General features: G+C 36.7%; 1 protein-coding gene across 5 annotated transcripts in view; it reads left to right on the plus strand.

Annotated features, from left to right (window-relative positions):
* The window catches only part of LOC149782234 (uncharacterized), a 96,843-nt gene that overhangs the window by 64,495 nt on the left and 15,377 nt on the right, over positions 1–16,971 (plus strand). For all 5 annotated transcript variants that reach the window (XM_089933612.1, XM_089933614.1, XM_089933610.1 and 2 more), the window contains exons 9-11: positions 2,205–2,384; positions 5,588–6,042; positions 13,276–13,466. In XM_089933612.1, the coding sequence (XP_089789738.1) occupies positions 2,205–2,384; positions 5,588–6,042; positions 13,276–13,466 (826 nt within the window). The remainder of the gene's footprint in view (positions 1–2,204; positions 2,385–5,587; positions 6,043–13,275; positions 13,467–16,971) is intronic.

Consider the following 16,971-nt stretch of genomic DNA (forward strand, 5'->3'; position numbering starts at 1 on the left):
GCTATGATTTCACCATAGTTTCTATGGAAAATTTATAAAATATGCATTATTTTCTCTTGATTTTACAAGCTATCTAGTTTTCCACAAAATGCAGTATGCCCAAGCACTGTGTACCATATTTTGTTGTGCATAATGCGCAGTGTTGTATAGCATGCACCCTAATTTTAAACCCAGAATGAGGGGAAGAAGAAAAAAAAACAGTTCTGCAAAAATAACATGCATGTCATATAATAGATTTTAAAATCTTGTTAATTTCTCTCCATTTTAGTAGTGGGACAAATTCAGCCTTTTTCGGATAGTGAACTGGTCACCATTTGTCACACGATGTTTTAATTGTTTGCAATAAACTAGTGCTTGAATGTTTCTCTGGTCTTTCTGCCCAGTCATGACTTGTCTTTGTCACTCTTGAAAAGTTGCTATATGTCCCCATTCTTCTTTCTTCACCACTCTCTGAGAGAAGATTCCCCTGCATTGAACTCCTTCCCAACAGATGTGTAACCATGTGTTTCTGCATAAGCAATGATGGTTAGATTGTCTTTCACAGTATAGAATTTCATAGCCAATTAGCAAATGATTATAGGCAGTCCGATTCAAGATTGAAGATGCTGTGTGAAAGTCCAGTTTTTCATATTGGGACTATTATGACACATCTGAAATACATTTTCAGTGTGCAAGCTAGAATCTAGGAAGACCGTGCATTGTACTTGTGTTTGGCACATCAAAGCTGATTACTTTTTAAAACACCATGCCGAGTCAATGAAACATTTGTCACTATATTGCAATGAAGATGTCTCAAATACTGTGATTTAAGATGAAAAGTAAAATGAATTATCTAGTTTATTTTTAGAAGAAAAGTAAATAAATTGTAAAACTACATGGACAAAGCAATGTTGAGCACATCAGAGCTTTGGCTGATACTGATTACCATGAAAAGACCAGTGATTCAATGAAACTGTCATCACTGTTAGAAGAAAATGTCAAACGCTGTGATTAAAGATAAGAAATAAAACTAAGAACCAGGATTATTTTACAAGGAAGAAAGTCTTTGCCAGTTTTATACATCAACTTATTTTATTTTTGTCAAAAGAAACTGTAAACTGAACTGAATTGCTGCAATTTTATAAACATTTGTTTTCTATATTTCATTTCAAATATTCATTGTAGGTTATTGTAGCAAAGGTAGATAGTTATAATATTATGGGGATTAATATATATTTGAGGATTAGAAACCAAAGATGAGAAGAATAAAGAAGCTCAGTTTATATTGCAAGTGAATGAATATTTGAGTGAATACATAGTATATATATATATATATATATATATATATATATATATATATATATATATATATATATATATATATATATATATGTGTGTGTGTGTGTATGTACATGTGTGTATGTATGCATGCATGTATGTCTGTGTATGTATGTATCTGTGTATGTATGTATCTGTGTATGTATGTATCTATGTATCTATGTATATATGTATGTATGTATATATGTATGTATGTATGTATGTACATGTGTATGTGGGTACATGAGAAAGCTTGCCAGTAGCTTCTCGTTGGTCAGTGGTTCTTTCTGGGGTTTTTCCTGTTTCTTCACCATTTATACTGGCCGCAATGTATAGCCTATATTGTACTGAAAAATGGTGTTAAACCCTATAACATCAACACATGTGTATGTATGTATGTGTGTGTGTATGTATGTATGTATGTATGTCTCTGGCTGTATGTATATACATATGTATGTATGTATGTATGTATATGTATGTATATGTGTATGCATGTACATGTGTATGTATGTATGAATGTATACATGTTTGTATGCATGTATGTATGCATGCATGCATGCATGCATGTATATATGTACGCATGTATGTATGCATTTATGTATTCATGTGTGTATGTATGTACGTACATACGTACATATGTGTGTATGTATGTATGTCTCTGGCTGAATGTATGTGTATGGTATGTGTGCATGCATGCATACATGTGTGTGTATGTGTGTGTATTTATGTATGTCACATTTTGTGTCATGTAGTAATGTGCATCAGAACTATTCTTTATCCATGAGTCTGCTAAGGGTGAAATTAGAAATAAAGAGATACAAATAAACATTGTTTTAAGTTTAATCAGCAAGAAAATGAGGAGGTTAAAATGAATAGAAAAGGTTAATGAATTAATTAATTAATTACAGAGAACCAAGGCAGAGGTTGATCGTCAGAAACTGAAGGAAATAGAGGAACAGGATGAAAGACTGGCACAGATTATACATGAGCAGGAAAAACTTAGGGTCAAGAAGGTCAAAGAGAAACGCAAACAGCTGCAGCAACAAAAACAGCAGCAGCAGCAGCAGCAATCATCACACAGGCAACAGGTGATTTCAGATCATCTTGTATTCAGGACTGAACAAAACAGTTGTAATAATTTTCCATTTATTTATGACATGTTAAAGTTTTGTGATGATTTATTCCTGTGTTCATATTTTTGTGTAGTACTGCAGTTTAATTCTGCAGATGAAATGTTTTTAGAATAGACAGTATGCCTTGTTTTTAAAGGAATTGATATATGTACTGTCGTTTGATTTTTCTGTCTTCATCTGGTACCTGGTTTTGTTCAAGTTTAATTTCTCTTTGTGTATGGCTTCCTACATTGGGTTATGCATCAAGTATAAAAGTAGTATGGCTGACACTTCCTACATGGGGTTATAAAGTATAAAAGTAGTATGACTGACACTTCCTACATTGAGTTATACATCAGGTATAAAAGTTGTATGGCTGACATTTGTTACATGGGCTTATACTTAAAGTATAAAAGTAGTATGACTGACTTCCTACATTGGGTTATACATCAAGTATAAAAGTAGTATGACTGACTTCCTACATTGGGTTATACATCAAGTATAAAAGCAGTATGGCTGATATTTCATTGGGTTATACATCAAGTATAAAATTATTATTATTATATCAGTCCACACGCCTTACCTCACTCACCAGAAGTAGCATTTTCACTTGTAGAAGTTTCCATAGCTGTGTAGTTTTTATGGGGTATGGTCGCTGGCCCCATGTCCAGCACTCCTTTAGCCAAGCATGGGACCAGTCAGTTATTCCCTGAATGAGGACTTTCAGGTGGAGCATTTGGCTTGTTAAAAAGGGGTTTATATGGCCCCTAATACACAAACCCATATGTAAAGCAATACAGTGCCACAGTAAGTTGTAATAAGCATTGATCTGCTGGTATTAGTAGATCTGGGTGTTAGCTGTTTGCTGTTTTGCTGTTGGTTATTCCTTCTAGGCAAGTAAATAAGTAGCCCCATCACTGCAGTTTCCTTATCATAATGTCGCAGCCACCATAGATTATGTAAGTCTTGTATAATGCTTAACATTTCTAATGCTGGGCAAAGTTGACTAGTATCTATGCTTTCTCCCTGCCTTACATTTTGAGCCAGCCAGCCATCAGTACTTATTAAAAAGTAGTACTAGAGCCAGTAATTTTCATGAGGTACTAATTTTCATCGATTTTATTGTTGACCTGAAATGCGAATATTGACCCAACAATAAATTAGCCACACATGCTAAAAAAAACACCTCATGTTTTTACCATGTTTCATTCTTGAGATCAACAAAGCTATTTAATAAATCAACCTTATTTCTGTCTGATAAAATAATATTAGCATTTACATGTTTGTTTTCTTATAACCATTTAAAGAAATAATTAAAAAGGATTATGTATTGTTTCATTGCATTCATATATACATATATATATATATATATATATATATATATATATATATATATATATATATATATATATATATATATCCAGTTGCTGTATTTTCCAGTTACTGCCTTAAATTGATACATTGTGAGATAAGTAAGTATAGGAAAAGATGAGTAAACGCGTAAGGTATTCAAACACGGTTACTACTGAAAATGAAAGAAAGAAAAAGAAATGATACTATAAATGAAATTAGATTTAATACTTATTCGGATTGATTCTTCATTGAAGTGAAACTGTTGTTGAAAATTTTAATTCCTTGTGCACATTAAATTGCAGTAACATTAATGTAAAATACTAACGTGAAACTATATAAACTAATTAACGCAGAGTATGGAAGCTCATACTTCACTGATTTTCTGAAGAAAATAAACTTCTTAATTCATATCATGTCAACCCAGTCAGCTGGTACATACAAATGTGTGTCAGATAAATAATCCTACAATTATTAAATTAAACAAGACCTGCATTCTCAAATCCTCAGATAATTACGTCCATCCTTTTACACATTTTGCCATTAGCAGAAATTACCCATTCAGCATGAAATGTCTTGATTGACGAGTAAGTCAAGTCTAGTAGCTGAAGATAGTTTGTTTATGAGGCTAGCTCAAACAGTGGAGTGATGCCTTTGTTTTAAATTTAGTAATCAGATCATCTGCCCCAGATGCGGAAGGTCACGGGTAAGAACCCTGTCCGTGTCATACCTAATACTTACGAAAATGTTACTGGCAGCTACCTCGCTTGGCACTCAGCATTAAGAGGTTAGTGTTAGAACTGGTCGGCCTGGTGTCAGGATAATGTGACTGGGTGGGACATCATGCTACATATCTGTAGCATGATGCACCAGTGCTAGACATCACTATAAACTGCCACACTGCAGACATCATAGCAATATGACTGAAAAATTGTTAAAGCTACTTTAAAAATCTAAAACACACACACAGATTTAGTAATTGTCTTTTCCCTTTGATAGGCTCTGAACACATCAATGTTGACACTGCTCGCTAATTGCATTGAGCAAGGTGCAGCTGGTCAGGTGTTTGATTCACATGTGGAATAATGACATTATCCAAACTGATTCTAAGTTGAATTTTACAACTCTTCCACCACTGTGTTAATGCCATGGTCATCAGAAAGTAATTGATGGTCCAACTTTATGAACTGTTTTCAGGAAGAGATCATGCACATGTACTTTATTAACCAATTAGCTTAGAGTTGTTGGCTGCATCTTCTCCCATTAATGTTGAGTGTAAGTGATTTTCCTTGACAGGTGTTTGATTCGTACTTATACAGGTTATAATGACTGAAGCAGCCATTTGTTTTCGGCATAGTTTTGTTCTTCTTTATTTATTTGAGGTATTTATTGAGGTTTATCCATGAAATTAGATCTCTACAGTTTTGCAAACATTGACTGGCACAGCCAAGAATCTAAGTACTCATGAAAACATCTTTTTTACAAAAGAAACCCCCCTCCCAATAATTGCGACCAAAAAAAATGAATGATACTACAGTATTTTGACTGTAAACTTTGCTGTGGAAATAATCACTTAATATTAATCCCACTTGTTTTTTGAAGCCTTTTAGCCACATTTTATAGAAATAATTAAATAATCCAATTTATTGGGCTGCATGGTTACCCAATAACCATAAATTGAAGCATCCATCAAACAATGATCTTGCAGTGAAAGCAGTAAGCACCTTACCAATCTATAAGTCAACCAGCCTAAATTTTCACAATAAAAATTAATAGTGATGAAAATAAATGAACTCACATGATGTCATTGTTTCAATTTTTCACCGCAGGATCTTGACGACAGGCCTTCCCAACATCCACACCGAGCAGAATCTCGAAATCCTCGTGGATTTAGAAGAGACAGTTTTATCATGTCCTTACAAAATGGGCCAGCAAGCTCAGTCGATGATAGTGACAATACTCACAGTAACAGTTCCATTCCTTCTCCTCAGTCAGACGGGCAAATAATGAACAATTCTGCTAATTTATCAAGAGGAAATGTTCGCCAGTTTTCTCAGGATAGTTTTGTGAACAATAAAACTAAAATGTCTCCAAATGAAAATCAAGTGAACTCCAAAAGTATGAGACACGTGGAAGAGTGGTTGGAAAATTCTCCAGTGGGGAGTACTAACAATATAAGGGACCCTCACGGAAGGCTGTTTAGAGAAAGAACGGATCATGATTCTTTACCATCTCCAACTTCTCCACCAGGAAGTTATCATAGCGAGGAAGAAGTCTCACAAAGGTGATGAGCATACAATTTATTTCTTTTAAATTGTATTATTTTAGAATCTTTAAATTATTAAATCAGAAAATTCAGAGGTATTTTGCATGATGTAACTATATTTATGCCCTTGAATGAGTTGTTCATGATTACAGTTGTCTGCATAATATATGAAAATTGTATGCACATGAAGATTTTTAAAATTTAATATAAAAGAGATTAGCCTCTCAAAACGTAATCACAATTTAAGGGTCAATGTTCTTATTATCAATTAGAAATTCTTGGAGTTGTTCTCACTCCATTCATGTACTGTGACCACAAGGGAGATAACTCCTGTAAGATAAGACAACACTCCCAGCTTTTCTTTTCAGTTTTGTTTCCTCAGAGGTACAGATGGTATGTAAAAGGATTGAAAGAAAGTAAGAATACAGTGACAGAAAATTAACTAACATCATAGAAATCTTAATGTGTCAGAAGAAAAAGATAGTTTCAAATGCATGAATGAGCAAGTTTATTTCATTCTAATGATAAAACTTCAGAAGAAGAGAGAACTTTTCATTGTTATCACCCCTGATTACTCTTTACATGAGAAGACATAAGAACAATGATATATTATAATTAAGGGGGTGTTGTTCCACCAGTGAATCAGGAATGAATAAATGGTTCATTCACAATAATTTCTCCTTCAGATATGTTCCGCAGTCACATTACATTCAGAATATTTGCCTGTTACCTCTCAAATCCAACCCTACTAAAAATTTAAACTTTTTCCATCTGATATAGACAAAAGGCAACTCTTGCCCATTAACTTCCCTTGCCACCGCCAGGTGTCACTAGTTTTTAGCTTCACTGCTGTACTAATAAAACATCATTTATTTTACCTCGGACAATCCGAGCCATTATAGTCTTCATATTGGACCATGGTTTATGGGACATGCATTCTTCTGCATGTTGTATACATAATTTTTACGATTTCTGCCAAATTTTAGTGACTTTTTCAACTTTATGGACTTTGTTTATTTACACCACTTTATTGTTGACCTCAGGGTTATCTTTAGGAGTTAGCATGACACAGACTATTTTTGCTTGCACTTTTAGTAACAGAGTTGGATTTAACAAGTTAATAATATGCTGCATAGCTAATTTATGCTTTGTTTTCCGTTCTTGTGTCATCTCGGTAGAAATGTCAAGATAATGCATAAAATGCATTAGTTCAAAGCATATTCTAGAAGGCATTAAGTGCAACACTATTTTTTATTACTCCATTAGTAACAGGGGTGGATTAGCAAGTAGTAACATCCTGAATTACTAATTTATGTTTTCTCCTCTTGTTTTGTTTCAGCAGAACTGTTGTCTAAATGCATGAAATAAAAAAGTTCAGAGCAAGGAAGTCAACCATGACTTGTTTTTTATATATAAGTGTATATCGTCTGTGACATGAAGCGTGTGTAATATGTGGTCAGAAAAAGACTAGGCTTCAGTATTAGCTAGTTAGTAACATGCTGAATTGTTAATTTATGCCTTGTTTTCTCGTGTGTCATTTCAGGAGAAAAGTCAACTAAATGCATGAAATCCAAAGTTCATTGCAGTAGTCCATAAGGGAAGGAAAGATGGAATAAGTAGAGGAAGACAACATTGACCAACTCAGTATACATCCAAAGAGAACCTAAAGTTCATTGCTGGCAATTCCAACTCATTGGGGGAGTATCCTCCAATTTTAGGCAGTCCAGTGGGCACAAGACCCCCACATGCCCTTCATGGGATTTGTAATGGATACTTTGGATCCATTTTATAATAAGGCCTCGCCATCACTGGCCATCCAGCTGTCACTGTCCGTCAGTCATGGGGGGGCCTTTTGAGACACAGTCCAGCAGACTAGGATTGATTGAGATCTTAATGATAGATCTGTCCATTTAACTGTCCTGTCAGCAACATAACCTTAATATGATGGAGATTCCAGTGAGAAATCTGTCCTTCCAGCCAGGCCCTTGAACAGGCTGGTACCAGTATAGCCATCTAACCGTACCAGCATGGGGACGTTTATTATCAGATGATCCAGCCAAATAAGATTTAGTGACAGATCCATCAGTTTAGCCATACCGTCAATGACATACCATCACTATGAGGAAGATTTCAGTGAGAAATTTGTCCATCCAGGCAAGCCCTTGGAGCAGCCAGGACCAGTGATGGCTGGACCATCTTCTATACTGCCGGTACTAGTGGTAGCTGGACCATCTTCTATACTGCCAGTACCAGTGATAGCTGGACCGTCTTCTATACTGCCAGTACCAGTGATAGCTGGACCATCTTTTATACTGCCAGCATCCAGTGATAGCTGGACCACTATACTGCCAGTACCAGTGATGGCTGGACCATCTACTATACTGCCAGTACCAGTGATGGCTGGACCATCTTCTATACTGCCAGTACCAGTGATGGCTGGACCATCTTCTATACTGCCAGCATCCAGGATGACCATACAACAAGCAAACCAGCTGGCTGTTTTGGCAGTGTCAGACTTCCTTATGTTCACTACTTAGCCACAATGGAGAGTTAGTGATATTTTCAAAAAGGACGGATCTGAATCATCGATGCCACCTGGTATGACTTATCCAGAGCTGCAAGTGGAACCAGGTAAGGACTTGACACACAGAGAGTGTAACAAGCTCCTACAAATCAGCCATACTCAGATCTTACCATGGAACAGACTAAATTTATCTTCAAGGTTGCAGTTGACGACATTGATAGGGTATTGGCAATTTCAGAATGCCCTCCACCTCCTACCACTACTGAAGACTTTGAAGTTAAAGTTTTGGTAGATTTCGACCAGGAGGAAGAAACACTGTCATTTCAGCTCCTTCCCCCGTCAGCTTAAATTAAGTAGATCAATGACTGCCTGTCAGGTAGAATTGCAGACCCTGAGGCTTTCCTTTCAGGAAGCCAAGTACCAGCAACATTCTCAGCTTGCTAGTGCAACACTCAACGCCTTCAGTACTGGTCTCCTGGCCCATAATACAACTAGAAATCTAGCGGCAGGTCATATGTCTGCTCTGCTGTTTTAAAGTAGATTAAAAATGTGTTCCAAGCTAGTCAGGAACATATTAACTATATCTTCAGTGTTAGATTTAAAGACATTGACTACTTTGGCCAAGTTAAGCCTGACACGAGATAACGAATATCTGTGGCCCATGTTGCGCAAGCCTCATCCTTCCCTGGCTTTATGGGTCACTGTTACTCTTTGGAGGAAAATTAAAGAAGTTAAAAGGAAAGCAGAACTGCCCCTCCATGTTTCTGTTCAATCCACACAGGCATTTAGAAAAAAACAGACCCACCACTGGAGAGAGTTGATAAACAGACTAAGGACAAAAGATCTTTTCAGTCAAATGTGAAATACAGATCTTAGCCCAATACCGAGAGATAACAATCTAACCAAGCTAGGAGACAACCAAAGAAAGGCTGATAGAAACCAAGTTGCTATGCCTTCAAGACTCCTACAGGGTTCCCACGCTACCGTGAAATCAGGAAAAAGTCGTGAGAAATGATAATTTTTTTCCCGACCGTGAAAAGTCCTTGAATTTTGCTAATATTGATGAAAGTCGGGAAAAACCCGGGAATTTTCTCCCACCATTTGTCACCCGAAATTTCTGTTTTGCTTATGGTAACATGGTTATTCAGTTCAAAGTCCTACCCTTTGGCATTAACATTAGCCCTTAGGTTTTTATCAGCATTACAGATTGTGTCGTCACCCTGTTCCAGTCAACTTTATCTTCAACAACATCATTATACCTGGACAACATCCTCCAGAAACTTATGGAAAGTTATATTCTATTTCAAGGCAGAAATGACCATCTCTCGCTTCTAGATCAACTAGGCTTTCTAGTGAGCTATGAAAAGTCTGACCTCTGTCCATTCCAATATTTTGTTCTTCTGGGTATGGAGTTTATCACCAACCCAAATATGGTATGACTTCCTAACGTATGTGTAATCAGGATCATAAAACGCATTGAGTCCATTTCCAACAGGACTTGGATTTCAGTTCTTGCTGCTCCATAGATTATGCGGCAATGTGGCTGCAGACTTGATCCCACTCAGTCTTTTTATATGCCCCTCACAAATGATGTTGCTAACACAATGGCTCCCCTCTTCAAGTCCCCTCAGTCAAAGAGTCATGATCATGCCTGAGATACAATCATTCCTGCATCAATGATGTAAACCATGTTAGCTGATTATGGGGATCCCACTGGAGAAGCCCCAAGTGGAAATAATGGCATGTACTGACACCAGTACTTACATTTGGGGTGCCTTCCTGTTGCTGGACCTCACTGACATCAGTGTCACATGGGAGCCAGTGGAGCAGCCTCTATGCATCAACCTTTTAGAAATGAAGGCTGTCATCAATGCCTTTCACTTCTGGAAGGATCAACTCTCATGATAAATGGTCCTTATTATGTCCAACAACTCTGGTGGTGGCCTACCTTCTGAAACAGGGGGGCTCCAAATCACCTGACCCGTGTGTTCTGATTTGGCAGTTTCTGTGTTGGCACAATGATTTCCATATCAACATACAAATCAGATGGGGCCAAGAGTGGCTGAGTGGTCTAAAGTGCTCTCTGTTACGGATCACTGCCATCTCACCTCTGTCTGCGTGGGTTCAAGTCTTGGATTTGGCCAATGTGGGTATGTGAGAAAGCTTGCCAGTAGCTTCTCATGGGTCAGTGGTTCTTTCCTAGGTTTTCCTGGGTTCTTCCTCCACCATTAATACTGGCCGCCATGTATAGCCTATCATGCGCTAAAAAATGGCGTTAAACCCTACAACAACAACAACAAATCAGACACATTCCTAGCAGGCTCAATGTCTTGGCCGACAGTCTGTCTAGAAAAGGTCAAGTCCTTCACACAGAATGGTGTCTCCATCAATTGGTCTTGGGGACATCCAGTGATCAATCTTTTTGTGGCAAGGTGGAATCACAAGTTTCCCAAGTTTGTCTCTCCAGTTCCAGACCCAGATGCTTGGGCCATGGACACTCGATTTGGAGGGGTTGTGGGCATTTGCCTACCCTCCCACGTTCTTGGTACCAAAAATGATCCAGAAGTTACAGGATCAGAAATGCAAGATGATTCTGATAGCCCCTCTCAGATGGGTCAAGTCCAGGGTTACAGATCTACTCAATCTAGCAATAGATCTGCCAAGGAAGATTCCGGCCAACCTGGTTCTTCTCGAGCAACTACAGTCATGGGTATTCTAGGACTGCCCAGACCATCTTCTTCCTCACACTTGGCCCTTGTCCAGACAGCCTTACAAGACAAACAACTTAAACCTTCGATTGAGGAGAAGATCTTAGAGCACAAAGGCACTGTGGAAGGGAAAGGACTGGTGCCATATCAATAACATTGTCCCTTTTAATGACTCAACTGGCAGACCTTTTTCTCTTCAGAGAAAAACAGTTGGCCCCAATTACTATCAAAGGCTACCACTCCATGATATCAGACACATTCTGGCAAATTGGTAAATTTGGTATTGGACATGATAAAGATCCATCAGACACATTTAGCAAATTTTTATCAAAATCCTTCAGTTTCCAAAATGGAATCTCTCCTGGGTTTTAACATGGTACAATTTGAGCCTTTAGCCCACTCTTGGCTAAAGTTATTATCATACAAAATATGTTTCTTGATAGCTTTAGCTTTAGTATGGATGGTGAACGAGATACATGCCCTTTCCACGAACCTGAACTGCCGGTATCTTCAGTTCAGGTTGGACAGTTCAGTGGTCCTATTGACACTACCAGGCTTTGTAGCCAAAAATAGGTTACCGTCTGTCAGTAATCAAAGAGTTGTCATTCACTTGCTCTCATCCTTAGATAAGCAGAGAACAGCAGCCATGCAAGGTCCTGTTTGCATATTCAGGTACTACTTGAAATGCACAGAGACCATCTGTGGCATGTGCAAAGGTCTCTTTGTTCCAGTGAAAACTGGGAAACAGGATATCATCCCTCAATCTCTTGCTTCGTGGCTGAAATGGGTTATATGTTCATCATACTTGGAGGTCTCTCAAGATCCAAGTCATTTCATGAAGATTGCCACCCATGGGATTGGAACAATCTATGTAAACCTCATTTTCGAACAAGAGAATTTATTTTTCTAACACATTAACCCCTGGAGGGTTTTGTCATTTTTGCCTGAAAATCGAGTAGGAAACACATTTTGAAAGCTATTTCTGAATAGATCTGAAAACACCAAATCTCCAGTGATCTTTCAATAACATACTGCCTAGTTGTGTTAGAAACATCGTTTTTCATTGTCTATTTGACTCGTGCAGGAGCAGAAGGGTAAACGTTGGAGTTCTTTTTTTTCTTTTTTTTTTGCTAAACGGAGCCATTATTTTTGGATTTAAACCACTCTTTATTCCAAATGCCCATCTTGTCCTACTTTTTGCAAAGGCTCATCTGTTTGCAGTTCATACCGGTTTGCTTTAGATCTGAGACCAAAAAGTCTAAAATCCGGACACAAAATCGGATTCTGACCATTGGCGAATTTTGGGTAGAAAAAAGTCGTGTCCAAAAAATTAGGGTTTTTATCCATATTTTGTAGTGCAACTAGATATTCCAGATTTTTTGATATCATTGTAGAACTACATCTGTCTACCTTTCTATAATACCACCCACGTTAGTGTATCGTGCATGACCATGACGCTACAGAGCTCGGCAGTAGGCTATAACCTCCTGCCACGTTAAGTTGTCGCTAGGGGTTAATGTGTTAGCATGCAGTTATGCAACTAAAATGAAGTAAGAATGTCATGTTTTTATTTACATAGTTTAGTGAACTGAGATAAATGATTTTTCATCTTGTCAATCTTAAAAAAAAATCAACTATTTTTTTGATAAAAGATATTCTTGTAAAGAAAAGTTGCATTAAATGCTGCACAACAAAGACCAAATCAGACTGACATGTGAATCATGACAAATACATATAAGCTGTAGGTGTTGGTCTTTTTTTGTGGTAAATTATATTAAAAAATTGCTATTATTGACCGACTTCCCATTTTTGTGGATTTCTTGTTGGATACAGTCTATGAATTGAAAGACTTAACAAGCAGTGATACTTCCGTGGAAAGAATGGTCCCCCTTCTGCGATCTGTTCATTGAGGTATCAGCTAAAAATGTTTTTTTTTTTGTAAAACTAAAAAAAAATTACCAAGGAAAATAAGTCAATAGACAATATATACAATTTAATATTTTTGGATTCTCAATTCAGACCAAAACCAAGCATAAATCACACGAAAGAGGAGCCATGTTATGCTGTAAGTGACCCATTTAACTTTAACATTGCCAAGGCCATCGACCCAACATATCCACGGAGAAGACATGAACTTAAGGTTCAAGAGGAAACACAGAGGAAAAGTCCTGTGACAGAGACTCTGTCTAGATCCCTTCCTTTGCATGATGGTAATTATAAATTTTGTACAGATTACAAACGTTCTGGTTTTTGTGTGTTTTTATAATAAATATATTGGGTAATGCTAAGATATTAGGAATACTGTTATATTTATAAATTGATGTTGGTAATTAACATCTTTTTTTTGTATACAATTAGATGGAATGTTAGAATGTTTATACCATAGAATGTATGCAGTTAAATGGGATACTTACCTTTAATTCCATAGAATGTATGCAGATAAATGGGATACTTACCTTTAATTCCATAGATTGTATACAATTAAATGGGATACTTACCCTTAATATCATAGATTTTATATGATTATACTGACCTTTAATTCCATAGATTGTATACAGTCAGATGAGATACTTACCTGTAATACCATAGATTGTATACAGTTAGATGGAATACTTACCCGTAATATCAAAGATTGTATACATTTAGATGGGATACTTACCTGTAATACCAAAGATTGTATACATTTAGATAGGATACTTACCCTTAATACCACCCGCTCCAGTGGCCTAGTGATTAGAGCGTCCGCCTTGAAAGCAGGGGGTCATGGGTTCAATCCTCAGCTGAGTCATACCAAAGACTTACAAAAAAAATGGTACTAACAACTGCCTTGCTTGGCACTCAGCACTAAGAAGTTAGTGTTAGGACTGGTTGGCTTGGTGTCAGGATAATGTGACTGGATGGGACATCATGCTACATGTCTAGGGTATGATGCCCCAGTGCTAGACATCACTATAAACAGCCACACTGCAGACATCATAGCGCTATGACTGAAATTTTTTTAAAGCTACATTAAAAATTCTAATCACACACATGCCCTTAATACCAAAGATTCTGGGGCCTCCAGTGGCTGAGTGGTCTAAAGCGCTCATCGTTACGGATCACTGCCATCTTACCTCTGTCTGTGTGGGTTTGAATCTTGGGTTCAGCCAATGTGGATATGTGAGAAAGCTTGACAGTAGCTTCTCGTGGGTCAGTGATTATTTCGTGAGTTTTCCTGGGTTCTTCCTCCACCATTTATACTGGCTGCCATGTATAGCCTCTCTTGTGCTGAAAAATGGCGTTAAACACTACAACAACAACAGCCAAAAATTGTATACTGTTAGATAGGATACTTACCCTTAATACCATAGATTGTATACAGTTAGATGGGATACTTACCTTTAATTCCATTGATGGTATACAATTAGATGGGATACTTACCCTTAATACCAATGATTGTATACAATTAGATGGGATACTTACCTTTAATTCCATAGATTGTATACAGTTGGATGGGATACTTGCCCTTAAAATACCAAAGATTCTATACAGTTAGGATACTTACCCTTAATACCAAAGATTGTGTACAATTAGATAGGGGATACTTACCCGTAATACCATAGATTGTATACAGTTAGGATATTTACCCTTAATTCCATAGATTGTATACAGTTGGATGGGATACTTACCCTAAATCCAAAGATTGTGTACAATTAGATGGGGGATACTTACCCGTAATACCATAGATTGTATACAGTTGGATGGGATACTTACCCTTAATACCAAAGATTGTGTACAATTAGATGGGGGATACTTACCCGTAATACCATAGATTGTATACAATTAGATGGGATACTTACCCTTAATACCATAGATTGTATACAATTAGATGGGATATTTGTCTTTAATTCCATAGATTGTATACTGTTAGATGTGATACTTGCCTTTAATTCCATAAATTGTATACAATTAGATGGGATACTTACCCTGAATTCAAGAATGTATGCACTTAGATAGGATACATTTCCTGAATTCCAAATTGTATAAACTTAGATGGGATACTAACCATTAATACCATTGATTTATTTCTATAAAAAAAATTGGAAATAATGGAAAATAAAATATGAAAATGATTTAGTTTAATTAGTGTGAGTTATGTTAACAAAATTTTAACGACCTACCGGCCTAGGAGGTAATATATAGTTTCTTTGATGTTGATGGTAACTTTCTCTTTTTAAGATTACCTTTTGAACTGAAATATTTTTAGGCATGTGTAATGCTTTATTACTCATTTTATTTTCTACCAATAGCACTACATTTCTGGATGGGAAATTCAGCACATATGCTTTTATTCTAAGAACTTAAGCACATATGCCTTGATTGTAATAACTTCTGTACATAAATCACTAAACTGCACACTTTATTACCAACATGTATCAACTCTTCCTAAAAATGCATTATATTAAACCTTTGCACTGACAACCAGAAATTAGAACTACTAATTCAAACAAAGGTAGAATGGTTTATTATGTATATTCACATATTTGAAGAAGGGTGGACTGGTTCATTATGGACTGGACATCATCTGTACATTGTTATGCATGATACAACAGTCTTCAGTGCAGACCTGTGTTACATGGAGATCTGGCATGCTTCCATAAAAAGTCATGTTTTGGTGACCATACTATTGACCACTCAAGTTGCACCATTCAAGCTTAAGAAAATCAATCAAGCCATTCAGCATAAATGATCTACTATACCCACCACTCAGCCCAAACCTATTTGAAAGAGATTGTCTGATTGGTTAGGAAGTTTTTCCTTTTTGAAATTTGTATGGTCAACTAAGTATAGGCTTTAATTGGTGCATGTCTGATCTTCTTGTTAAGCAGATCTTCATAAATCTTATTATTTGGTTGGATTGCATTATACTACAGTAAAAACTGTCTTCAGAGACCACTGCTATGAGAGACCACCTGTTTTGAGAGACCAAGTTCTCCATGCACAAATTTATTGATTACATAGTGTTGTGAATTGTCATGAGAGACCACCTGTCTTGAGATACCATTTTTTGTGACTGTTGTTTTGGGTTTAATGCCATTTTTAAACAGATGACAGGATATATATGGTGACCAGTATAACTGTTTGAGGAAAAATTTTGAAACTCTGAGAAGAACCTACTGAAAGCTACTGGCACACTTTTTCACATACCCACATAGACAGAGGTGAGATGTCAGTGATCAGATAAACAAGTGTGTTCAACCAATTGGCCAACCACCAACCTCATTTTGTGAAAGAAGAGGTGATCTTTCAAGACAAGTTTTTACTGTAGTCTTGTTTAATTTAATATAATAAAGAGCTTATGGGCATGTGAAACTGCATGAAAGTCATAAAATGGTGCGGTGGTCTAACATTTCATAACTGATATGATTGGAAAATGCTTCCAATACCTTTTGTTACTAATGCTTATATTTTCCATAACAGCTTGATATAAAGCTGAGATGCAAATATTCACTAACACATTTTCAAGATGTTTGTCCCTTGTCTGAAGTTATGAACATTCTTTTTAATTTTTTATTAATGTTCTGTTTAGTTGTACAGCTACCTTTTTGTTATACTGGTCATAGACCAAAAGAGCTTATGTGATGGATTGTCTTCTGTCATCCATTCAGCCATTAGTGTGAGCTTGCCATCACTACTTCATCGAAAGCTTTTGAAGGATTGCTATGAAACTTGACA

The sequence above is a fragment of the Sinohyriopsis cumingii genome, chromosome 15 (assembly GCF_028554795.1).
Source record: "Sinohyriopsis cumingii isolate HCF-2022 chromosome 15, ASM2855479v2, whole genome shotgun sequence".
Taxonomy (NCBI): domain Eukaryota; kingdom Metazoa; phylum Mollusca; class Bivalvia; order Unionida; family Unionidae; genus Sinohyriopsis; species Sinohyriopsis cumingii.